The sequence below is a fragment of the Neopelma chrysocephalum genome, unplaced genomic scaffold, assembly GCF_003984885.1.
Source record: "Neopelma chrysocephalum unplaced genomic scaffold, ASM398488v2 Primary Assembly neopelma1_76, whole genome shotgun sequence".
Lineage (NCBI taxonomy): Eukaryota > Metazoa > Chordata > Aves > Passeriformes > Pipridae > Neopelma > Neopelma chrysocephalum.
Window position 1 is genome coordinate 2,159,721 of NW_020897737.1, and position 26,937 is coordinate 2,186,657.

The window sequence follows — 26,937 nt, forward strand, 5'->3', positions numbered from 1 at the left end:
CGGCCGCCTCCAAGACACATCCCAGCTAGGATACCGGGGGGGGGGGGGGAAGGAGAAGAAGGCATTGGTCGGGATCTCAGTCTCATGAATCAAGGCTGCATTTGTACATCGGGGCTGTGGACTTGACTCCACACTTGCGTTGTTGAGTGCTAAACTTCCCTCTGAAGGCTGTTGCTCCTGGCAGCCCCAATCTCCCTCCCCACTTCTGTGCGACCACAACCACAGACTCTCTGTCGATGCCTCCAGAGAAGAGAGAACAGGCCCCAGCCTGCTCAACTTCTTCATTAGTGCTGCTGGAAGCCATAATTAGATAATATGAGAGGGTTTTCCTCTTGCCAGCAGACAGACTTAATGTACAAAATCTGAAGTAATAATTTTCAGCATATTGCAACTCAACTGTAAACAGGATAGGGCTGGGTTTTTTCGGTACACAAGGAAGAGACCCCATTAGGCAGAACACAGAAAGAGTAGCTATAAAGGTGGGCAGCTGTATAATAGCTCTGTTTATCCTTAAAATAAATGCAGACTCTAAAGACATTACATTATTTAACATGTTTCTGTATCTGTTTCTAAAAACCCAAATACACCTTTTCAGCTTCTATATCATATTTTTCTGATTTAAGAGCAAATGATTAATTATGCTTCTATAAACGTTGTTTTCCTTTGGAATAGTAGTCACTTACTTCATCAGACTTCTCCTATTATGGTGCATTTTCAGAGCACTTAGAGTATTACTTGTTGTTAAACAAAACAGGAAGCAATTTGACTGGCCATGATGAGACCACAAGTGGTCTCCAACTAAAAATGATTTATATCAGATGAAGATTCTTCTTAAAAGCTGGGCCATTGGTCCTGCGTCCATCACTAGTACTGCCACGTGGAGGAACTATTCAGCCTCCTCAAGGATATGAACCAGCCTTTGCTGCTTTATGGTAAAAGTTAAAATACTAATGTTTAGGGTGCCTTTCCCTTGTTGGTGGAGAGTTGGAAGCACTGCCAAGCCACGGAGCATAAAACTACACTTATTGCCTCCATTGTGGACAAAGACATGGAAGAAGGAATTAGCCCACCTACAAAGTAATTATGTATCTTTTGTTATTTTGATTTCTTTCAAAATCAAAGAGCTACTCCTGGCAGAGAAAATTTATTCATAATGGAAATCATACAGCTGGAAAGACTACGTGCAGGGTAGCATGAGCTTTTGCATTTACTTACCCAGTGGTATTCAATTCTGATTTGCTCCATTTTTGGTATTTTGGACCCCTGGAGCACAGGCTTTCCAATAAATTAAACATTTGCCACACTGAACTGGAATATGGCCTGCACACTCTAGGCCAGAGCTTGCAATCCCCTAATGCGCTCTCCCTCATGAGTTTGGAAAGGTGAAACCAACATGATTCACTAGTGCACTTCCTCTGCTGGAATCCATGTCAAAGAGCCCAGCATCAGGAGCTTGGCTAAAACTCTGGGGGAACAGCTGGCATGAGATGCTGCTAAGAAACCTGTGATGTGGACCAATCCTTCTCTTTCAGAATAAGAAAAGATAACTTGCTGAGTGTGCGTGGCCCTCCAAGCAGCATCCAGAGCTGAGTGAGATAAGGTCATGCCACAACACAGAAAGGTATAGGCAGGTGAACACCCACCCAACCAAACTGAAGTTCCTCGCCTCTGGGAGAAGCAATAGAAAATGTGGAGGCACTGACCTGATCTGGCCTTTCGCAGAGTATCTCCTTCTTCAGCTCCTCACAATAAGCATAAGGAGTGGAAGTGACATTTCACTGATCTTGACTTGGTGACATGAACCGCAGGCTGGATTGGCACCAGAATACAGAAACTTTAAATTACTTCCACATTAGACTGTATGATAGAGAGTTTGGACATGTTCAGCATGCAATCTGCATGTGCCAAATTATTTTGGAATGTGTAAAAACGTATGTTGTTGATACTGAATAAACGCTCATCTGTTGATGATGGTGTTTTCATCTTCTCAATAAATCTTCCTTTCTCCAGACTAGTGTTGCTCCCACTGTCCTGATACAGGCAAAATGTCAGCTGAGGTCAGATGAGTCCTGAATCAAGACTGCAGACTTGGCTTGATGTGCACAAACTGCCTGATGCCAGCAGGCAAAATTAAAGAGAACAGTGAAAATTTCCACAACGTAGGTTAAACCCCCACTGTTATCAAATTAAGTGCAATTAAGAAGTCAGAGCAACAAAAAGGGTGGATGGATCTCACACTGGAAGTAAAACATCATCTTTCTCCCTTCTGTTTCCCTAGAATGGATTACATTTCTTTGTAAAGAATACAGTTTATTTTTGTCTGCTTCTTCTTTTATTGTGTTTTATTAAGATATAACCTCCTGAATTAACTTTTTGTCATCCTGAATGTTCTTACTTGGGACTGTAGAGATTGAATTAACCACTTGTCTGCATAGGCTGGAGGCAGGCGTCACAGTGCTCCAGCTGACGTCACTGGCAATTTTGCCCCAACAGAGCTCTCCCACATAGAACAGAACCTGAGTTTAGTTTAATAGCTTTGTCTTCTGAAGAAGGACACACCTGCCCTTTCCCAAAACAGAGTGGCACAGCCCACACAGTAGAACCTAATTTCCCTAAAGTCCAGCTCGGAGCTAGAGATTGCTCCAGTGACACAGTTACTCTGCTCTGTTGTGTTCTGGCATGGAGTCTCAGAAAGGCATCCCAGCTGTCTGGGACATAACTCCTCTCTTCTGAGATGACAAACCAAGCATCAGTGTTCTCTAGGATAATGGCGTGAATATTTACATCTGTCATACTGGAGCTGTTGGAAATGTTTAATATTTTTTAGGGGACCCTGAAATTTGCCAGCAATTCCCAACTTCATTTTTATCTGATCTTGGATTTATTGCACATTCTTAACAACTATTATTTTTAAAGGCTTAAACAGGTTTTTTTTTAATTCGACATTTCCTAGTGCTAACAGTCAATGGAATGTATGAAGATGAAACTAATATTGATATCAAAGGAAATTACAGCATTTGCTGCTCAGGGGAATGCTCCAATGAGACTTTTTTCTGACTACCAATGCCAGGTAGTAGTGATGGAAAACATTCAGTAGGTGTGCACTTAACATGAACTTCCTAGAGAGATTAGGAAGTTTCCCTATTAAAACAGACATTTCTTGTTAATAAAATTCAATTAGCATGTCAACCTTGACTTCAGGCACATTTTAAAGGAAGTGTCAATTTAATAATCACTCTTCAGTTTGAAATGCCATCCCTACTCTGATTACAAGTAAACTCTTTAACAACTATAATTAGGAGAGTTTGGAGAAAGGAAGTTAGTTTGCATGTATTTAATTCTGTTTTGCAGCACCATGTGTAGTCCAGTTATTCCTTTTGCTACAAGTATACACACTCCTGCTGGTCCTGCATTTTCCCCACTTAAACTAGTGATTAAATCAATGGGGTCATAGTTCAAGAGTGAAAAGGTTTATGGCAATACAAATATTAACAACTACCAGAAAGAGCATTACTGGGCTGGATCAGTGTAAGCTGGTGACAGCACATGAGTGCTTGGGGAAATGCAGCTGGACAGGAGAGAGATTAATGCAGAGAAACACTCACCATTCTAATGCCTGTACACGTCTTCACCCGGAGGTGTGAGGAAGGTTAGGAAACAGCTCTACTGGAAATAGTAAAATTCTCAAAGAAGGAAAAGGTGAGTAAACAGGGTGCTCAGGCCCAGAGGACAAGAGAAAATTCAGATTGTGTAACATTAGTGGTGATGGCAACTCTCAGAAGAGACTTGTGGTCTCTTACATGCTCTATACATTTGTAAAGCTGTTTGTGCCAATTAAGTCGTAGGGAAGCAGGAACCAGAAGTAAGATATGTGTCTCAGTACATCAGCAGTGTGGCCCTCACTGAAGGAGGAAGTCATCTCGGTATCCTGAACATACTGTCAAAATATAAATAACCAACCTTTTGCCTCACTAAGTCACTCAAACTTAGGGACTGTCTTCAGCAAAAGTATTTGTCAGTAAAATCTTAATGTCCCATGTTTTGGACAAAATTTTAACATTTACCTACTGAAACAAACTGGCAAGACTGAGAGTCCTAAATGAGCAGGTTCCAGAGGGAACTGCCCTGACTGCTACTTTCCTGCCTTATGGGCTTTTACCTTTAATGTGGCCTTGGTGTGATGAGGGAATGTCACTGCTGGGTCTAAGTGCAGAATGGCAGCTGAATATGGAAGGGACTTTTCGAAAAAGGACAATTTTGCTAGCCTAAGTGGGTACAGGTGACATCTTTGCTGAGAATAAATAAGTGATATACTTAGGGCAGGCTAACATCAGCAATGACAGATTCCACATTATGGCCAAAAGGCCACAACTTCATTAATATGATGCCTAAAGGCACCCTCCTGACAGCTGTGGAAAGAGGAGGAAATGACAATAGCCTACAGCACTCATCAGCCTCTCCTCCCTTTCTGGCACGGCAGAACAAGACACAGTGCAGCAGGCCAAAGAAGCCCTGCCAAACCGGGTGAGATTGCCTAATCCTAACTCCCTGCTTCCTGCAGCTCACTGCAGCAGGAAACCAAATTCCTTCTCATCTGCCAATGGTTCTACCCTCTGTCTCCAAGGCCAGGAACATCCCCTAGCTGTTGTTGCTGTAAAGTCACACCTCAGCCAGGCTATCAGCAGCCAATCTGAACCAGGGGATGAGTACAGCAGTGGTATGGGGATGGGAAGCTGTGAAGCAGTTACTGTGGGCTGTGACCAGGTGCCTGCTACCACCAGCAGCACAAGTGAGAGATTAAGCAGGACCTTTCTTTTACTGTTAGCCCATTCTTCCACTCTCATATTGTATGTGTCTCTAAAGCAAATCACTGTGCAGCCTTTCACTGCCACAGGTGAAAGCCAATGCTATCCACAGCAGCATCCCAACATAAATTTACAGCAACTAACACAGGAAAGACAGCTCATGCACATGCAAGAAAGAAGTACGATTCAACACAATTTTTTTCCTGTCATAAATAAATACACAAGGAATCGTTTCACATATTTATCTCTGTTCATGACTGATATTCATTCTGACATGTCTCAATCTTTGAGGTCAGCAAGGGCTTGCTGAAATCTGGTGATGCAGAAGTTTGGTCCAGGCTGATGTGTTCACAAATTAATACTTGGGGTCTTGAGGTTTAACTCCAGCTGAGGGAAGCTATCCCCCCTGCATTCAGTGCAGAGGGACCAGCCCCTCTGAGGGGCACTTCAGAGCTGAGACTCAATGTTAAACATTGAAAATCCCCCATGGAAGGCTTTGTCCTCTCCTTTGGCTACAAGACAGATAGTCCAGAGACTCATCTCATGAGACTGAGGTTGATCTTCGGGACTGCTCTCCTCTTACTACATGTACTATTAAACAGAAATACCAAGAGTAATCCTGGGGGCAGCTGAGAAGCTACTGAATTTGAATTTGCACTACACAATATTACTGATGAAAAACATGTAGTACGTGCATGACTGGAGCCACCTGACTCCTCAGTGCCTGCAGTGATAGGAGCTGTATTCTGATCAAAGGAAAGTGACGCGTCATCTCCACGTGCCTGGTGGAAAGTGCCAGTGCCCCTCACATGAGCTGTGTATGGAATCTGTTCTGTTTGCAATGAAAAACTAAGAAAAATGCAACATCTAAACTCGTGGAGGGAAAGTGAATAGTATAACGAGACTTCCATAATGAAGATATGCTCCCTATAGTGGAGATGCACAGACTTGGTAGGACCTGCCTCCTTTAAACAAGTTCACTCATGCACGGTTTGGCACTGTGTCTTGTGCTGAAGTCACACAATTCTCATGGGACTAAGTGGCATCCCCAAGGGAAGATGTACCTTTCCAGGCATGGGGTAAAAAGAGAGACCATGGAGTCTACAGAAATGTATAGTAGTAATAACAGACTGGGAAAAGTAAATGAAGAGCAAGCGCTGGCTTCTGGCAGCTTTGCTAAGACTGAGGAGGGATGTACTGCTGGAACCAAGGCAGTATGAAGCAGAATGTTCTTTCAAGGGAAAGAAGAGAGCTGTACAGCTCTTGTCCTATCGGAACTGATCAGATAGTATGTGCAATTGGGAGGCCGTGGTAAGGTACAATCTAAAATCCTGCCTCTTGCAGCTTTTACCTGTTACGTATTGCTCAATTCACTGGCTTATCAGGTGCCTGAGAGCGAGGCAGGACGAGTGCCTGAGCTGATTTCCTCAGAAGTCTCTCCTGCCCCTGCCCGGTGAGTGCTATATTCCTGTTTCTTCATCCTTTTCTTGTGATCCCACACCAGTTTGGATGGCTGCTGCTCTTACCAAAGCATTAAAACTTAACCATTCCCCCCTGCTTTATGAACCTCAAGTGAAATATTAAAATACCCTTCAGTGGCTTACAAATAACGTGCCATGACTCCCACAGGTAGGAAGAGCAGCACAGTCCATGCTCCATTACCAGAGCTAAAAGCCTCCCTGATGCAGAAGAAACTCAGGAGCATGGGGTACAAATGTTGCAGTGATTTTAGCAGTGGCTCATCTTGGGTCCAAGAAATACTTTTTGTACTGTCTGAGCACTGCCCCTGGACCTGCAACAGCTCTCACATCTCTGCTTGCTCCCACTGGGTTGCATTTAAACTTCAAGCTCCCTAGGAGGTGTAGGCAGGTGATGCTGAAATTTGGGCAGGCTCTGAACCTTCCCCATTCTCTGAGCATGGGGCTGGGGCCCATTTCAAGCCAAGTTAGAAACCTGAGCTAAAGACATGAGCTGCCTCTGTGTCATGGTTGTTCCCCTTCCCAGAGGCAAAAGCATGAAGGCACACAATCAGTCCATGCCAAAAGCCAGCAGCAGGGCCAGTTTATCAGCTCAGACTTTGATCTCTGTGAAAGCAGCCGTATCCGCCCTCTTGACCCAAGCTTGTCCCAGGAGCATGTTGTTGGTTCTGCAGAATGTGGGGTGTCTGTACCACCAGGCTGGTGGTGATGCCCTCTGCAGCTCAGGTTATTTGACCAGAGGTAATTGAAAGCTGCCTGCATGTGGTCATGTAATGACAGACTGTACCACAACACACATGTGCAAGGATGGCAAGTTAAGGTCAAGTGGGCAGACTTAGGCTAATGTTTCCAAACTGGGGAATGCCTGCATTTGCATCTGTCTGGCTCTCCTTTTACGGTAGCTCCTTCAGTGGTATTTACAACCAATAATTTAGAGTTTATGTTCAGATTTCACACCTGCTTGTTAGGCACGTTCACCTTTCAGAAGTGCGTGTATGCAAGCTGAACAGTCTTGCGTCAGAAGCAGTGCTCCTTGTCTGACTGAAACCCAGCTTTCCCTGACGCCTCCTCAGAAGCCCGGTGCCCAAGTGTATCCACCTGACTTTAGGGAGCGCAACATCCTCCGCGGTGCCCCAAGGGCACCAGCCTCCCGCAGTGGTCGGGCTTGGCTGATCTGGCTTCCCTTTTGCCCCTGGCGACAGCTTTTCCTTGTGCTTCTTCTTCTCCGCACCTGAGCAGTGCTCCCGCCGGAGGGCAGGCAGGCCGGGCCAGGGGACGCAGAGGAAGAGTCTCCCCGGCGCAGCGATCCCCGCCCGCCCGGGGCCGCCGGTGCCTCCCAGCGCCCGAGCCCCGGGACGGCGATCCCGCGCCGGGCCCCGCAGCGCCTCCCCGCGGCGGCGGCCGCTCGGCACCGCCCCGGTCCCGGCGCCCGCCCCCGCCCCGCCGCTCTCTCGGGCGGGAGGCTCGGCGACTCGCTCCTCCTCGCGGCCGCAGGATTCCTCTCTCCGGGCTTTCGGGCTGCCCCTTCACACCCGCCGCCGGAGCGGGACGGCGTGCGAGCGAGAGAGCGAGCGAGCGAGCGAGGCGGCGCGGATGCGCCCCGGCTCCCCGCGGCGGCGGCGGCGGCGGCGGCAGCGGCAGCGGCAGCAGCAGCGGCGGATGCTCGGCGGCGCGGCGGCCGCTCCGCAGCCCAGGAGCCCCACGCAGGGGGGTAGCGAGGCGATGAGCCGCCCGCCGGCGGCCGCCCGCGAGTGACGGCGGCGGGGCAAGGAGCGGCGGCGGCCAGGAGGAAGAGGAGGAGGAGGAGGAGGAGGAGGAGGGCAGCGATCCCCGCCAGTGCCCGCGGGAGCCCGGGAGAGCCCCGGCCGAGGGCTTGGCCATGCCCTTCGCCAAGCGGACCGTGGAGCCTCAGCGGCTGTGCCGGCGGCAGCCCGCCGCCTCTGTGCTGGAGGAGAGCTGGGGAGCGGAGCCGCCGCCGCGGGACCCGCCGCCGGAGGAGCCGGGGACGGCGGGCGAGGGCACCGAGGCGGCCGGCGGCGGGGAGAGGGAAGCGGCGGCGGTGCTGATGGTGCTGGACCTCTGCTCGGTCAGCAACGTAGCGCTGTCGCGGATCCTCCGACAGCTCTCCGACGTGGCCCGGCACGCCTGCACCCTTTTCCAGGAGGTCGAGGCTGACATCCAGGGCACTCACCGCCGCGTACGGGCGCTGCACGGCCGCATCGCCGGCCTCCAGGGAGCTGTGCGCGGCCTCGACCCCAAGCAGGAGGCAGTGCGTAAGTACCACGGAATGCGGGATGGATGGGGAGCACCGCGGGATGGATTGGGCGCACCGCGGGATGGATGGGGCGCACCGCAGCTCGGGGCACCTGGCGGGGAAAGCCAACCCCGGGCAAACCGCCGTGCAAAGTTTGGGGCCAGAGTCGGTGGGAAGGGAACCTCGGCGGGGCAGCGGAGTGGGAAGGGGCCGGGCCGGGCGGGCGCGGATCGGGTCGGGTCGGTGGGCGCCGCTGGGCGCCGCGGCGATGCCGGCGGGAGGGATGATGTCAGTGGTTTGTGTCTTACGTAAGGAGCTGGCTGGCGGGACTCTCGGGGCGCATCTTTTGCAGCCAAGGGTTTGGCCGGGGAGGGGGACGACGTCTGTCTGCGGGGCGCCGCGGGTGATGGGATGTGGATGATCCGCCGCACCCGGGCATCTTTGGATTTTATCCCTTTGCCGGCCTGTCCCCTGTACCCGAGAGATGTCTTTCCCGTAGAAGTGGCTCTGACTTCCCGATTGAAATGTTAAGGTCTTAAGTAGAAATAATAAAGCTGCTTCGTCGTTACCCAACTTTCGGGGCCATAAAATAAGGAAGTTTAGCTAATGACATCTTTCTGTTTAAAGAGTGGCTTGAGGAGCTGGGCGGGAGGGGAAGGGGGGGGGGAAGGGAGGAGGGGAAGGAGAAAGATCAAGGCAATATGCGACTTGTGTTATGAGCAGTGATTGAATCCTGTTTCTTTTCCACCCAAACTATAATAGCAGTGACAGGCTCCGTAGTCCTACCAGCTGCTGATTTCTGCTGAATATGGCTCGTGTTAACAGAAATGTAATGATTTTGTACTCTCGTTGATGTGTATGCTTCCCAAGCACTTGTGGATATGTATTTTTTGTTAGTTAGAGCTGTGGATTGGAAGTCTGGAATAGCAGAGATTGATGTCGATTCTGACCTGTTATTATCTGATTTAGGAAAAACAATGGCTTAAAAGGGGAATTTGGCTTAGTTTTTGCCTTCTGCTGTACCTCTTTAAATCCTGAATACCTCCACTGAGTACAGCAAAGTGAGTTTACACTGGGCTAAATGAGACTATTCCTCTTTTAGGTGTTTTTAATGAATGTGCCATTTAAAAAATGTGTTCTGGATTTCCTCCCCTTTGGAGTGGTATGGAATATAAGTAACTCTTCTAGGATCAATGAAGCTGTACTGATTAATGGAATCAAGCCTTAAGTATTCAACTGTATTTAAGCTACATACTCGGCAGCTCTGGAGTGACTTTGCTGGTGATATATTAATATACATCAACTGTAGATGAGACCAAGAGAGGCTTTCTGTGGTTTCAGGATGAGTGTGTAATCAGAGCAGAGTGCTGGGCTGTGATTGGAAACCGCGGTTAGAAGGAGGCTTGGCTGAGCTAGTGAGGGAACTGTCTGAGGAAATGAAACTCCTCATATCACATTCTCATCTGTAGGTCTTTTGAGCTGAGTAACTGTGAGTATATACTAATGTAAGTGAGAGCAGAGCTTAGCCGTTCTAATCCGTACGGCTTTTTTCTTTCTGGATTGTGCAAGTGCAGCTTGTTTGCAAATCACAGAGCAAAATCTTGATATTACAGCACAGTTATGTCATCTGCTTAATTAGAGAGTCTGGCTTTATCCCTGTGATGATAAATGCAGAATCTGTTTCTTTGGTGTTCTGTTTTCTTTTAAATCCTTCTCTCCTTAGGAGGGGAGAGACTTTTGGTCGTGATTTTCCCTGTGTCTGCCAGCTGTTCCTCTCCCCTTGTATACAGCACAGTGCCACTGACATAGCTGCAGATGTCCCCAGCTCTGATCAGCCAAAGGATCCTCCACAATGTCGGGCTTTGCCACCACCCATCCTCCAGTAGGAGTGTATCTTGCCTCCAGCTATACAGCTGCTTGAAGGCACATCCCCCAGTCCTCACCACTTCTCTCCTTGCAGCACTGTACCACATTTCTTTAAAGGTGAAAGTCACACCAAACCAATGTGCATGAGCAGTCAACTTCTTTGCATGCTCTGGCTGCTTTTATTCCCCATCCAGTGCTGGACCAGCAGAGCTGCATTTGCATAGTGCTACATCTGAACATCTCAACTGAGCCGAACAGCTCCATTCTGTACATCACCTCCTCACATGCCCCAAATCCATATACATACACCTACAGCAATGCCTCCCTTTGGCCTCTAGGCTGCTCACTGTTTCCAAGGGCAGATAAAACTACCTCGCAGGAAACTGCCCATCCTTGCTGTAGTGTATAATGATAGTGTACTTTGTCCTTTCTGGGCTGACGCCTCTCCTTCATTATTACTTTCAGCAAGACTATGCTAATGTTTGTTTCATGCATGAGGTGCCTACACAATTCACTCCTGAAAGTATTACACTCAAGTTACTGCACCCAGTTGTTTTTTTGAAACCAAGAGAGCAATTGTGGGTGGTCACAGGTCTGCCCAGGACTTAACCAGAATCACATTAAGGCATACTGACTTCTACCTCCTGTGGCGGACATGGGAATGATGGGATAGCCTCAGGGGTGTCATTTGGCTGTCCAGCCCAATGACACATCTGAGAATAATTCAGAACTGGATGGAGGTTTGGACTGAAAACCTCAAGGAACAAATTGGTGACAGGCATGCAGCCACTGTACCCGTGGCATCACTGTAATGGTTGCATTGAGCTTACTGCATACCAGGAGTCTGGAGGGGCTGGGATGCTTGATGCATTGGCCAAGACACCATGTACTGGGATGTTAACACCATGACAGTACAACCCAACCACACGTTTTCTAAGTACTCAGTTTAAAACTACTAGGATATCTTGCTGCAGTAAGACATTCTTGGTGTTCCAACTTCAAGTGCAGAACTGTGATTTGAGAATAATGCTATCAGACATGTCCTAGATACTGAGCGGTGACAGTGGAAGGCCTTTTTCTCCATGCCTCATAAGCCAGCTCGATTCTGAGATTCACTTGTGAAAGCACAGGCTGGGTGAGAAAAAGGAAATAATGGGCTAATGCCATCTCCAGAGCTACTGGAGCCAGTGGTTAGAGAGGCATTCCTTGCCCAGAATGCCATTCCTTGGCAATCAGAGCGGTGATACTGAGGGAAAGTGGAGCAGGAAAGGAGCTCTCTTGAATAGTATATAATACAATTTTGCATAAAAATGTTGTATTTTATATTGAAAATTATGTACTATGGTATTAAAATCCAACATCTATGTTGGATTCAGGAAATATTAACAAAGAATTAAAATTAAATAAAACTGGCATTTTCCCAGTAATGCTTATCACTACTGCTGTCCTTTTCATGAGGCCTTAACATTCTCAGCTCTGTTGCTTTGTGGTGGTGAACATTTACAAGAATGTGTATACTTTGCATTAAGAAAAGTACTTAAACTCCTCTGCTGAGCTAAGGGTAAGGGTATTTACCTGTGTGTTGCCCTTTTGTTTTTGCCACTGTTCAGAAAGTGGGATTGGAAAATCTTGTTAGGCACAATAAAGGACTTATTCTGGGCCGTCACAAGCAGGTCATCTTCAAAAACTCAAGGTCCCTTGCCTCTGCCTCCCCAGATGCTGTTTGTCCTTTCATCTTTCTTTTAAGCCTCTGGCCAGCTAGCATCTTGCAAATATGAATCCTTTCCCACCCTCTGACTGGAAAAGAAACAAGGGTGAGAAATGTTTTCCTGTTCAACTCCTGAACTAACTACTTTGCCCTTCTGTCACTCCAAGTACTTTACTGCTTTTCATCATGAGCAGCTCCAGGGTCTGCTTCTAAAACAGAACCATGTGGGAATAACATGATTGTTGTCAGTCTGAGTGTTGCTTAGGGTTTTCTTGTTGCCAGCAAGAGAACTGAGCAGTGTGGTACTGCCCAGTTTTATTATTAGATGCTTGATTATCTTGGTAGTACAGAAAGGTAGGAGAAGTGCTGGACTTGGGGCTTGGTGCCTCCATTATTTGAAAACATGATTTCTCAGTCTAGGGAACTACAGACCTGCCAGTTTAAGTGGAATATCGTACTTTTCAGAAACTGATGATGTAAGCCATCTTGCTTTCTGAATAATCGGCATCGACTGGGCAGCAGATTTTGAAAGCCCTAGCTAATGAGATCCTTTTTGCACCCTGGCATCCCGGAGAATTCCACACATTCCAGGCTTTTTTTCTGAAAGCATCAACGTGTTGCCAGTAGCCAATCTTTCTAAAAGCTGTATCGTTTCCAGCAGTTGCCTGCTGTATCTTCATTGCTCCGTTTTTCCATTCCTGATTTTCCTGTGTGGTAGCAGTTAGTGATGCAGCTGCTTAGAAGTGTGGGGATCTCCCGTGTTACTCTGCTCTTCAGAGGCCCCTGGATCTCTACAGTGAGCTCCTCTATAGGTTTTTCTTCTTTCCTGAAGTGTCAGTATTGAGATAAAAAAGACAGTTCTGTGCTGATTCTTTATCATTTTAGGCTCTGCATTAATTTATTCTGTTTGATTGAAGTTGGTTACTGAGAACAGCCTGGCTAGTTTCACTCTTGCTTTTAGTCTCTTTCATTGAACTATTTAGGTTTTGGGGTTTTTTTTGATTTTGTTTAGTTTGGGGTTTTTGTTAGTGTGGTTGGTTTGTTTTTTTTTTTAACCACACTGATATAATGCTCTTCTCTTTGGGTTTTAAGCACTGCAGGGAAATGTTTAATCCATTATAAGGTTTTAATGTGTTTTCTGCCATGATCCTACCATTTTTACAAAACATATATTGGACCCAAAGCTTGTCAGATAATGCATCTCCTCCCCCTTGACTTAATGAGCTGAAGTCTCAATTGCTGTTGAAATGGAATCAAGAAACTTTCATGCTTCCATCTCAGAATATGATTGCCTCTTAAGGCCATCCCAAGCTAAGTGTTGGTGAGCATCCTTGCAGAGATCTTCAGGTAGGTACATAAGACCTTAAGAGCAGGTGCCATCTTGAAAGAAAAAAAAAAGTGCAAGATGAGTAGATAAATGTTGCATTTTATCTCAGCTTCTGAAAATCCTAGAGAATTTAAAGTGCAATTTTCATTGTATGGATATTCTATTGTGCTGAGGCACAACTGTAGACCTCTGTAGGTTGGATACATTTATGCAAAAATAACTTAGATACTGCTGGAGACAAATCCGAACAGATTTCTAGCTTCTCTTAACTCCATATTATAGCCCTTTATAGTGAATGAGCCTTTCTAAGTAGTTATTACACTCTTAGAGGTACACACTAATGTAGCCTGAGGGACACGAGGCACAAGGGTGTATTCAGAGCTCCCTTTGTACACTGAAATTATATGACTTGGCAAATCCTTGTTGGGTGCAGAATAAAACCTCCAAAGAAAAGCAGTTGTACAGTGGATGTAGTAATCCATCGCCTTCAGCTTTGTGTCCTGCACCTGCCCCTATGGAATGACACATCCTCTTCACTTATTCTTTTGGAAAAGGAGAAAGGCTTTACTTGCCAGGTGTGGTTTCTTGATGTTGTGCTGGTCACTGTGTACTCATTTGAGTTAGAGAATGCACCTCTGTGGTGCACTTGCCTGTAGTTTGTCCATGAATGCAAATAACCCAAGTTGTGGGTGTGGGAAAGTTAGAGAATTTCCTCAGTGCATAGCTTCTTCTAAATGCAGAGGACTGGTGGCAAGTCATCAGAGTTCAAAGGAGCAGGAGGCCAAAGCATCGGCTTTCCAGCTTGCCTTTACTGCTGTCAGAACAACAAAGGAACAGAGAAAGAAAAACCTGCTCTCTTAAGGATCCCATCCCCACCTTACCTAACATTAGCTAGAGCACCATTAGCTAGAGTGCTGTCATTTAGGATAAAGATGCCTTATCTTGGTTTACAGAAGGTGATAGAGGACCTTTTACACAGGAACACGACCATTCAGAGGCTGGACTTGTGGTGTTTTTTGCTCATGCATTTAGTATGTGATAGAAGGTAATGGGATGGAATTTGTCGGGTGGCTTTGGCAGAGATGTATTCAATTCTTTGGAATTTAGGGTTGTCACCTTCAGTCCTGTAAGCTTGTGGAACGCAGACTGGCCTCTTTACAGATAAAAGCATAGTGTAAAATCTTTTGTCCTGCCAAGATCAGTGAGACTCTCAGTGGAAAGGCTCTGAGAACTCAGTGCTCAGGTAGATTCTCTAGCCATTACCTGGCACAGCCTGGTAACAGATGAAGAGCAGACAGCAATGGTTTTCCTTGGAAACCATTCCCTGTTATTCATATTTAAATCTTCTGGAGTTTTGCTGAATGTCATTTACTTGATCTTCCATTGGTGTAGCTCAGAAGGCCTTTGCCTGTTTTATAGCTCCCTGCTTTTCGTTCTACTAATAGTACCTAAACTAATGTACCGGGTTTGAATGTTTGGGGCTTTTGTTGCTATATGGAGAGCCTGTCAGTTGAAAGGCACAATACCAAAAAATATTCAGTGCTTGATTCCCACCTCACTGCTGCTACATAGCTGAGTAATATAATAATAGTTAGTGGAACTTCTTTCTGTGTCATGCTCAAGAACCAAGCAAGGGGCTCTGGTGGGTTTATTAGAAATTCTGCTGGAAATGTTTTAGTTCCTTTAAGACCAATGAGGTCTCTTTCACATAGGAATAAAACTGCAGAGAAGATAGAATCAGGCCCATAAAGAAACATATACTTACTGTGGATCTGATGGTTTAACAGAAATACTTCCTACAGTCCCTTTAAAACTCCATACTTCTGTTTAAAAGCCTTTATAATGTAATGGGTGTGTTCATACAGAAACATAAAATGAATGTTGCAGTGAAATCAATGGAGGCATTCCTGCTTTTGGTTAGTTCCCCCGCTGATACAGGAGAGATCTGGAGATTAAGGAATAAGCAGACTCTGATAACTTACTGAGGGCATGGGGAGGTCATTCACCTGTTGATTCAGATGCATGGTAGTTTTCCTTCATGAAAGATGAAGCACTTGGAGTGTTTCCAAAAAACTCTTTCACAATTCTCAAAAGTCCTTGAACTGAGGGAATAACTTGCAGGAAGCAAATATAAATACCCAGTCGAAGGGTGCCACTCAGTTGCTGTTCTGGATCAGCACAATCAGGATTTGTTGGCATTTCTTACATAGGTTTACCTGTTCTGTGGCTTCAGTTTCAAGGATCAGATTATGGCCAGTCTGGCAGAGACGTGCAAAGGTGGGGAAAAAAGAGGGGAGCCAGCCCTTACTGCTCCCTGCCATGAGCCGGTCCCAACCTCTCCTTCTCAGTTCTGGCAAAGGCAGATTTCTCAAGTGTGGCTATTTAAAGGCAGTACCTGGCTCTTCCTCTCTCCAAACTGGAGAGCAAAAGAAATCGGGTGCAGGGGAGTGATGGCTGTTCAAAAAAGCCCCTGATCTAACACATTTCTTTTACACATGCCAAGACATGTTGTACCCAAATCAAGCAGAGACCCTCAGGGAACTCTTAATAGCAATGTTATGATGTCCAAAATGGGGAAAAAATAGGACCAGCTGATGTGAGTAATAAACAGCCACATTTTAAAAGTATTGTTGGAGGGTTGTGTGGTCGTCTGAGTCAGAGAGCTGCAATTTTTCAAAAGCTGCTCTTTCCAGTCACTTGAAATCTTCATTTAATCGGAGACTGACATCAGACTCTTGATTGGAACTACTTGAGCTATTAGGCTGTGAAGAGCAGAAACTCTCTGTGTTACCCAGTGTGTATGAGGGGGGAAGGTTTTTTTCACTTCCTTTGATGTATTAGCATCAAGAGAGGGAGTCTTCGCTTCATTCCTAATTGCTTCTCGTCTTTGAATTTATATACCAATATGTAAGTAACTGCAAAGGGAGATAGCAGAATTTATAAAAAGTTCAAAAAAGCAAGGCTTAGAGCATGATTAAAATAAAAGATAGCATACAGTGTATGCTGTTTTTAGCTGAAATATCTCCCTAGAATACTTTCCATTTACATTCTCATTATATCTAACTGCTTCTAATGCACTGCTTAGTTTAACAACTGGCATGTTTTTAGGGTAGATTTTATAGTAGATATACACCCACTGTGTTCTTAACTCGAGACTTTAAATTGCAGTATCTGTGTTGGACAATCTTTTCTTATACCTTCTTGGCTGAAGGCAGGAAGAAAGCAATAGTGATAGGAACCTAATTAAGCCTGTAGTCTAATTACACCAGGAGCTGTGTGCTTGAAATGCTGTTCAGTTCAATGAGTGCTGCATGGGACTGCCATGTTAAGTCTCGGCAGAGAGTGACATATTTTTTTTTAATAGGATCACTGTAATTCTTACAAAGGCACCATGGTTTTCTCTTTCTTTTCAGCTGCCAAGGCAGTTGGACTTTGAACTACAGCCGCTCAGACCGAGTCCCTAAGAAAGTTTGGAGGAGAAGTCTTGCTAGCATGTGCATATGATTAAGGCAAATGAGCATAGGGCTGTGTGTTTGTGCTATAAATATGCATAACATCTTCAGGCCTCTACAGCTTTTCTCCCTGCCTTCTCAAAGTTTTTTTTCTGTTATCTTGATGATTTTTTTTTTTTGTTATCTTGATGATGTTTAGCCTGGACAGAGAGTGAATTGTGGAGGAAAAGGTGCTAATCCTTCTCTTGAAGGTGTGTGTATCAGCGTCTATGGAATTGGGCCATTTTTAGGAGCAGAATATGCAGGGCGCATTGAAAAGTTCCTGTGTGTCCAGAGGCTTTGGATTGCTTTAAAGGCAAAGCTGGACTCTCTGTGCATGCTCAAGGTTGCCGGACTTTTTTCCAAAAAAGGCATTACCAAGCATTGTTCATTGGCCTATGACTGTCCATGATTGCAGAAATCAGATCTTCTGAATGATGAAACTCAAGATAGGCAACAGTAACTCACTGTGATGCTCAGACTTTTTTTAAGATGGTATACATTTCACTGCATCAAGTATTTAGTGAGGTATGATAAGGGGCAATTTAATTTTAAGTGAAATGAGAGATTAATTATGATTTAATGCTTACCATGCAAATTAGAGTGGGTGCCAAGAGTGGGCACCACCCAGCTCCATTTTTTCTCCCCGTAAGGTTTGTTTACTCGCAGGAAAAAGAGGGCCAGTTCTTGTCATATGCATGGCCTTTTCTTTTGTGAAGTGGTTTTTGGTGAAGTGTTGTGTACAGGAGGAGAGTCAAGAGATGTATAATAGTTCATTTTTAAAAAACGAAAATCATCTATCATGGATTGACCACTGACTTTCACATGCCCAGCTTTAATCCTGGAAGATACATAGCTCTGTGCAGTCCACGTTTTGAGTGCAAGCATTTTTTTTCCCTTGTTTTTTTGGGGAGATAGCTTTCTTGTACTTATCCAAAGCCCCTTCTGGCCTTTCTGTACCCCAGCAATTAACATCATCATGGAGTCTCCTATCTCAGCATGCTGAGATCTCACCTTCCCTTCTGTGTGGACTGTTCCCTGCAACTAGTATTGCTGCAGGAACCTGAAGTCTTGGTTTCTGCAGAAAACTGCCTGAAGTCTTGCACACAGTGAGCATGCCAAAGACAAATTTTCCCCATAGACTGGATTATCCTGGCAACACCGTTTTTACCTGTTTTTTTTATCAAAACAAGTATTATGGAATAGCGCACACTGTGTGTGTATAGCAGCTAAGCGGGGGGCATGCCAGTGTATCTCACACCACACATTCAGAAAGTTTGTATCTGTTACTTAGCTACAGTTTCTACTACATTGCCACGATGCAGAAATCATAAAGATGCTGCCACGTAAGGGAGAGAAGAGATTATTCCTACTGCATTTGAAGGAAGGACTTGTTCTTTATTAGAAACTAGAAAATCCACTGGGGAAAGAATCCCATATAAATGTTCCAAACTAATAAAAAAAAAAATGTACTCCAGTTGGAGCTCACATTTACTTCAATGTGAAAGTCAGTCTTTGCATGACATAAAAGCTGGAGAAAACCAGGCTTCATTAGTTCCGCTGCTTGCAAAACTGGTTGTTCGTATTCCTCTTTTCCCTCTAGAATTACTGATTATTTCTTTTCAATTTGAATTTTTTTATTTTTTAAACTTATGTCTTGAATGACTTTCATTTTGGGCTATCCTATCCTTTACTCATCTTTTCATGGTGGCTTCACAGGGGCTATACTTTTAACTCTGTCTTAATGGCAAAGGCAACCCCCCCTCACTCCCATCATTGCGTGAAGGAAGAGTATTAATTTTTACAACTGTGGTTTATTCTCCATTGATTATCTTTAATGTGATCCTGTCTTGTTCAGTTAATAAACTATCGTTAACCTACTCAGATGTAATTATCCCCCTCCCCCAAATATAACCTGCTTTTAATAGATGTTGTAAATGCATTTATTTTGCCTGGCACATTAAAATCACTGGTTTAAGTTCCTTCACTTTCAAATTGCACTCTAGCTGAAGTGTATTTTGTGGCAATCATCTTGTCATTACTCTTCTAATAGTCTAAAATAAGTATCACCGCTTCATGACTTCAGCAATATTTTTTGTCCTCTGTTACAGCTGCCTCATGCTTGATATAGCCTTGGTGCCCAGACAGAGGTTGGATAAGCTATGTTCTGGACAAAACCTTCCTAATGGAGACTAGGAAGCTCACCTGAAGATTTATCATTAATTCTCTATCGCTGTTATTTGGTGTGAATTGGTGCCCAGAGCCTGCAAGCTGCCCCTTTGCAAGCCAGAAGGACAAAGCTAGGATGAGAGCCTGACCACAGATGAGGCTGATCCTGAGTCTGACAGAGGAGGAGGAGAGAGGCCAAGGCAGAGCTGCAGGACCTGTGCTCATAGCTTCCCTTGGCTGACTGTTTGAAGTACGACCCAGGGTATTTACCCAGTTTGTGCTGTAAACAATTTTAGAGACCTCTGTCAATACATGCAAAATTTACAGGGCAATTCTGTATCAGATCCAGTGATAAAACCATCTGCCTACAGCTACACTGTGGAAATGAACACCCCTATTTGAGAACTGCTGTAAATGAGTGAATGGGTTACAGCTACATTCAGCAGCTATAATGTGGCTATTCATTTATGAAGTTGTCCAAGTGGAACTTAACACAAATTATTAGTGTAGATTAAAAGTATTTTTCATTTATCTGCTCGTTCCTAAGAACCCAGAAGAATGGCAATTAGTTAAAGGAAATAAGAGAGAAAGGGAACTGCAAAATATTGCAGCTCAGGTTGATTATTTATTTCCTTTCTGTATCCTGTTTGGCTTTAGATCTCTCTTGATAAGAAGCATTTTGGGCTGTGAGACTAAAAGGTTCTATTGCCATAAAATAAGTGTGCTCATTTTTGTGCAGACCTTTATAAATTATAGTTGAAATATATATATATATACACACACACACAGAAACACATATCTAGATAAAGGAGGAAGACCAGTGGAAAGATTGGACAAGATAATATTTGTCACTGAGGTTAGAAAAGCTTAATAAATGGGAGAAGAAGTTTACAGCCACATTAGCAGCAACCTGGTCAAACAAGGGAGAAAATATGCAGTACTACAGATCTCATTACAAAGGTAAAAATTGAAAGCATTTGATGTATCTTGTTCTTTCCTTGTTTTAACTTTGTATCTTCATCCAAAAGCATCTTATAGTTGAGTTGACTTCCTTCTTATCCCCTCCTTCTCACAGTGGAAGGTTGGTTTGGGCTTGAGAGGTTGTGATAGTATTGATGGAAACTCTTCTACTGGATGTAATGGGTTATCAAAAGTGAGGTATATCTTGCTTGGGGATGTGGGAATTCTCCTGTTTGGTTGTACTTGCATACTTGCAGGCATAAAGCCTTTGCTCTTGAATAAATTGCCTCTGCTATATTACAGCAAGGGTTGAAAAATAAAATAAAAGTGTAGAAAAGCCAAGTTAATGAAATTAAATCTTCCAAGAAAACAGATGGGTAAGCAAAAGGTAAAGTGATGAAAGTCTACACTGTTGTTTGTGGATGCACTGAAGGAATGTCTTGTATTTATTATTGCAAAGAGATGTTTCCCCTGCCTTTGTTCCCTTTTGAGACAGTCCAACCTTGGGCTTGTTAAATATGTCTCTACAGAAGTTGGCACATATTGACCTTGTTTGCTGCAGTCTGCTCTTCCGTAGCTTCTGGATTCTAGCGGCATGAGCCAGATGGACAGAGCCCTAAAGCTAAATGCTGGATAGCATAATTAAGTGCTCTAGTATTGCAGGCTGGAGCTGACTGAGACAAACTTTGGTCAATACCTCAATATTTCTTTGTTCAAGTTATGTCTCTAGTGTCAAAGTAATTATTGGGTTTTTTTTCTTTCAGATCATGTTCCTTGGGTATGAGGATGTTAAATTATATAACAATAATATTTTCATCAACATAATACAGAGCTTTCTCTACTACTTTGTGTCCTGGTAGCATTACAGGAACATTTTACAACCTTGTGGAAGCTCACCTGAATTTTTCTTTCATATCTGTACAGCCTTTTTTCTGCTGTGTTTTGGAGTCATGGTGTTTAGTTGTGATTGTCATGTGACCATGCCAGCATGGTCCTGGCCAAACATGTTATTGACATTGGAATGTGGCTCTGCAGCTCTCATTGTGAGTTTGGGGTCTGAGGAACCTGGAAACCTTGTCAGAGGTCTGTCTGCCATCCTGCAGCATTTTGTCTTCCTGCTTACATATGCCATTTATAGCAAGTGAATTGTGTCTCCCACCTTCCCTTCTCCTCTTCCTTGACAGGCTGCTTAGCAGCTTCATGGATACAGAGCAGCTGAGGTTTCTTCTCTGCTTCCTCTTTGTAATCTTTCTGTTTTACAAGGGTGCATGTTCCCATGTGTAATGTTGGTGGGCAGCATGACTGCCTGGGTGCTGTGCAGCCTCCAGCAGGATGGTATCGGTGCATGGGAGAGGAGTTGGCAGCGGGAAGGGAGTGGGTGAGGAAGCAGTCTCTGTCATCCTGAGAGACCACTCACTGAAGTGGTGTTTGTAGTGGTGTTTAAATGGCAGATAGGTGTGCAAAGCAGACTCAGACCCATCTAGGTGTGGAATTCCTGAGAGTTCACCTGAGAATGTTCAGCTTTGCAGATTGGAACTGAGGAGGAGGACGCAGAAGCTTAGGAGACCTGGATTCATCCGCTGATTTTTCATGGGAACTTGAATGTTGTTAGTGGGATTCGGATCACCAAGTTTTAGCACTGTAAACTTTGGGCCATCCATTTCATTCAAAGGTGAGCCTGTCTTTTCACTCTTGAGCAGAGAAAGTTTCTAAATTGCATGAGTCCCTTAACTTCTGTGAATGTCACAGTGTGAAGCGGGTACTGCCACAGTCTCTGTAGACCTCCCTTCCTCAGCTCTGTGGCAGAATGACAGCCCATCCCTTCCTCTCAGAGGTGTTATCACACAAGCAGTGAGGGTGAGTTGCGTTGTGTGGTGATAGATACACCATGTACGCGATGTGCTTTGTAAATGGCAAGCAATTTGCAGGACTGAGATCCTTCCACATAAAGAGTGCTTCTATCCTTCATGGGCAAACACCTCCAGATGCCCTATGGAGGCAGTGTCTGCAGGTGGAATTCTCCAGTCCTCCTTCAGCAAGCAGGAGTCCTCGTCACAGAGCTTTGCAGCTCTTACCCTGTGAGGACTAACTTAGATTGGTCTGAGTTTGCAATTGCCAGTCTTTCTTTTGAGGCCTGGCTCATAGAGGAGATTGAGCATTCTTAAATTACAGACAGTGTGTCTTGGTTAATTACAGTCATGTAAAGATGAGGTTTTTACCTTGGGACTTGGTTTAATTAAAAAACAGTGCTGGGAAATTTATTAAATGTCTGATATGTTCTATCTGAGTGCCAAGTGCTAACGCTGATGTTTTCTTAGGTGCTCTCCCACCTTCAGTCAAAAAGGACCATCTTAGCTTGACATCTGCACTAACGAAAGGGGAGGGAGGACAGACTGTGATTCTCAGTCCAGCCAGGTTAAAGCCTGGCAGCTTGCTTTGCACAGCTTGGGCTTGTGTCTGAGCTTTGGGGAAAGGTTTGTGTGGGTAGTAGTGTCAGAGGAAAACTTACAGTACAGAACCCAAGGCTTTCCCTGTGTAGTGGAAAAGTCAGGATCCTGCATGTGAAATGTGGACTTAGAGGAACTTTGTGTGGGTGGTCTTCTTTTGACTCTTTCTGCTCTACTCCCTTTCCCTTCCCACTCATGTATGCTGAAGCCTGTCATCTATTTAACTTGAGCTTTTCTAATAATCATAGATTATATAAAACAAAAACAATAACAAGGTCCCTGCATATACAATCTCTCTGAACTGTAGAAGCCACAAGATCTCCTAGACATGCTTTTTGTTAGTACTGGCTTGTGAGAGACCTAGCGCTCCATGATGCCCATCTGTTAGCAGCATGTTTAAATGTGATTAATGTGAAAGTTGCAAGAATTGCAATAGCTTTTGCTAGTCTACAAGAGAATCTGTCACTGTTAATCTCTTCAAGTATTAAAAGCTTCGTATAATAAATCTAACATTATGGAAAGCTGTAGCTTTGCTTTTGTTACCAACACCTTAGTGCATTATTAAACTAATATTTCCTTTTCCTCTGTAGTTCGCAAGCATAGAGGGAGTGTAGATACCATTCACATGCAGAAGAATATTTAAATTATCGTCTACGTATGAAGTCTAGAGGGAGAAAGAGCTGCTCCAGGATGAAAGGTTATGGGGCAACATTAAGTTTGATTGCTATTCCTGAGGGGATGTGGCCAGAACAGGATGTATTAGGAGTTAGCCCTTTCCCAAAATCCTGGTAGAGGCTGGGAAAGTCACAAGCAGCATCCTGATGTGGTGGTTCTTTGCTCTACCTGGGTAGACATCAGAAATCATTTTGGCTTATCCACCCATGGCAGTAGACCTACCTCATTAGTAATGCTGATGGTATTTATTCAGATCTGCTGCATCTTTAAAAGAGATTGTGGGCAGGATAAGCAGTGTTACTGCATGAGTGGGGATTGCCTCCTGCAGCAAGATGACACTTCAGAAAGCAAATAGGAGAGGACCCAGGGAAGGAAAATTACTTTCTTCACATAGCTGCTTATGTTGGAAAGGATCAAAGAAAGTATAATTAGTCAGTATCTTTTTTTCTCTTTAAAGGAAATTTCAGAAGAATGGCTCAATTAAATAGTAGTTTACTCAAGATCTGCAGGTGGCTTGTAAAGTGTAATTAGATCCCCCTTACCTTTTAAACCCAGATATACAGCTTTTTTCATTTCAGTGGAGGTGGAGATCCCCGTTCTTGGATTTACAGTGGCAGATTGGTAGAGGAGAGAGCTTGTTATCAAACTTCTTGGTTTGTGGCATGATTATAAGGTGCTTTTGTTTCCAGCAGGGACAGCAACAGTGCTTTGGTCAAGACATTTCAAAACTGCTTGCAATCTGTTCTTGTAAGATCATCAGGCACTGTAGGACAAATTGAAACCTGCCTTTTGCTGAAACACCTCCTCGCTCCATCACACACAGCATCTTCACAGCATCCAAGCAGCTTGTCCACTTCTACTGATTGCAAAAATTCAGAATCAGATCAGATAGGATAGTGCTGTCAAAGGGGTAGTTACAGAATATATAGTTGCAGAAATCCGACTGGACTTTATGGGATTTTCTTGTTCTTTTGTGTGCTCCTCTATAATCCGATCTTTGAAGCATTTAAGAGCTTGAGGTGCCTTAATTAAAAGCTTCTAGGATCATGCTTTTTCATTTATCCTCTAAAAGGACAGTCACCAATTCCACTGCTCTGAGCCATTAAGAAGACTTGCAAGGAAGACAGAACCCACCGCCTTTAGTAGCCTGTCAGTCAGACCAAGTGCAGTAAAGGGACTTTCTCCTTTTTGTGATAACACGCACATTGTTCAAGTGAAGAAGCTCTTCTTTTTGGGTCTCTGAGGGCTACTGTGGCACACCCTGCACCTGTGAGTGCACCTATTGCTCCTGCCCTGTTGTCCTGTGAATTGAAGAGTGATGCCTAGTATCCTTCATCTGTTCTCAAAAGCAGGGTCATGTGCCAAAGGCTTCAAGTCGTGCGCTGAGGCAAAGGGCATAAAGCATGTTATCAAATTGTGAGCCTACTTTGCTCTGCCCCTTTCCCCCTCAGTTCTTTGGCAGTCAGAGACTGTTAGCTCACACTGTGAGAAATCCCAAGAGCTTCTAGGATGGTATTTCAAAGCTTTGCAGAGCTGTGCATGGTAGGTTAAAATCTGTTTACAGGACTCCTGATGGATCAGCTCCTTCCTGTACCCATGATTGCAGGGGTATTCCTAAGAAGGGCATTTTTTCATGATTTGGAATTATCTTGGAGATGAGGTAGCAAGTGGAAGGAGGATTCAGCTGCACCTTGAATGCCTTGCTGTTGACTTATGTTTTCAGTTCACTTTTTAGCTGTTAAAACAAGGAGGAAAGTGGATTTAGTAAGCAACTGTGTGTGTGTGTGTTTGTTTGTCTTCAGTGAGTGCCTGCTCAGGCAAGGCAAGCATGATTCAGCTATTAGTTAGTGCTGATGTTCCAGAATTGGCAAGCACTGAACACTCCTGCTACTGGATCTGCCCCAGTTGCTTGATGTGAAGCGATGAATGGATGAACATTCACCAATGCTGTTGCACAAACAAATAAGTTAATAAAAAGCAGCTGATTGTGTCATTGTACGTTGTGGAAACTCCAAAGCAGCACTGAGATGATTTAAAAACACATGTTCTTATCTGGAAACTCTTAGAAACCTTGAGTGGTGAGGGTTTTTAGGGAAAAAAACCCCAACACAAACCAAACTTTCCACCTTGTCCTCAAATGATTTCAGGGTGAGGTCTTTTATAACAGGTTTTCTCTTGAAGCCTTAGTTTGGGTCTGAGTTTAACAGTGAACTTAGCTCTGGATTGTCTCACAGATAATTGGAGCTGTGCTGGCATTCTCCAGTGAGAGAATTAACTCGCAGGGAAAAGCTTTTTTAAGGGGACTTACTGGAAAGAAAGCTCTGTGAAAACTGGAATTACCCAAACCAGCTGTCTGGCCTCATATAAAATTATACTGGCCTTTTGTACCTCCATGTAAGTGGTATTTAACCCTTGCCATCATTACTGCATACTGCTGAGACAGATGAACTTCCTCAGCTGATGGCTGAGCAGGCCGAGAACAAAGCACAGACTGATGTGATTGTAGAGGACGCGGGGCTGTCGGCAGGGCCAACCGTTAGTTCATTATTCAGGCGGACAAAGCTTCACTCCCTCATGAATCACTTCTGGGGTTTTCTTTCCCTCCCTCTCCGAGGGAGCTCACTAAAAGGACCAGGCATACGGAGCAGTCGCGTCAAGCTGGATCATTTCCATTTACGTTTTTCTGCCCTCTGGAGGCAAAAGCTGTCCCGTGCTTATGGCCTGAGTTGTGCTGAGGGTGCCCCTTCTGCCCTGTGCTCCCCAGATGCTGATGTGGTGTAGGATTGACTCCTCTGCCCATTTCCCTGGGGAGAACCTAGTTTTCTTTTCAGTTGTGAAAATGAGCCCAGACCACTGGTCCTGTGTCTACCAAGACATTTTTAATTGCTTTTACAGCTTGAGGAGGACTCTGTAGCTATGGCCAGTGGCAGGAGACCTACATTAGCTTCCCCATTTTATCAACTCTTAAGAAAAACTGTGGACCTGTGTCCATGCACACTCTCTTCAGTTGTTGTGAAAATGCTTGAGGATGACAGCCAGGTTGGGATTCAGTTACATTCAGCCTTGCTGCTGCTAGAGAGGGAATGAAGTGCCTCTGGGGAGGTGTTCCAGGACCATGGAAACAAACACATGACAATGTTAGTGTTCCTGCTGTAACAGTAGAGGAAGCAGCACAGGATCTCCCCCATCGCAGGCCTGGGCTGCTTCAGGCTGAGGTAACACGGGAAGAGGGCTCAGGGGAGGGGAAGAGTATTCTTTCTACCATGAGCCTAATGGCAATTCTCAGACACTTAGAAAAATAGTTTATATCGGAAAAATCATGGCTGGTACCAGATGGTGCAAGCAAAGTGTAAGAAGTACTGTAGTAAAAAGTAGTAACAACTGCCCACACATGAAGGTTTATCCTAGAGAAGGAAGGCTTGGCTTTGACAGGTCTTTGAAGCATGAGCTTCTTATGTGTTGTTTGTTGACTCTGTATGTTGTCATTGCACAGGCTACTATTAATTGAGTGAGCTGTGTGTGTGTGTGTGTGTGTGTGTGTGTTTTTTCTAAATTCTTGGTCTCAGTGATGAAACATGGCCAGCAGCTCTGCAGGTTACCTGTGCATTGCCTGGGAACTCTCTGGAATTCGTTTCATTTCTCTGAATACCCACTTGTTCTTGCATTACAAAGCTGGATGATTAAAGAATCCTGGAGTTCTTTCTCTGTGCTATTCATTACTTTGTGTACCTCTTTCATGTGTCCTTATATCTAAATT

At 44.6% G+C, this 26,937-nt stretch overlaps 1 protein-coding gene across 2 annotated transcripts in view; it reads left to right on the top strand.

Moving 5' to 3' along the window:
- The first annotated feature begins 7,892 nt into the window (after positions 1 to 7,892).
- NHS (NHS actin remodeling regulator) overlaps positions 7,893 to 26,937 on the top strand; it is a 260,175-nt gene continuing 241,130 nt past the window's right edge. For both annotated transcript variants that reach the window (XM_027688877.1, XM_027688880.1), the window contains exon 1: positions 7,893 to 8,556. In XM_027688877.1, coding sequence (XP_027544678.1) covers positions 8,163 to 8,556 — 394 coding nt within the window. In that variant the 5' untranslated portion in view covers positions 7,893 to 8,162. The remainder of the gene's footprint in view (positions 8,557 to 26,937) is intronic.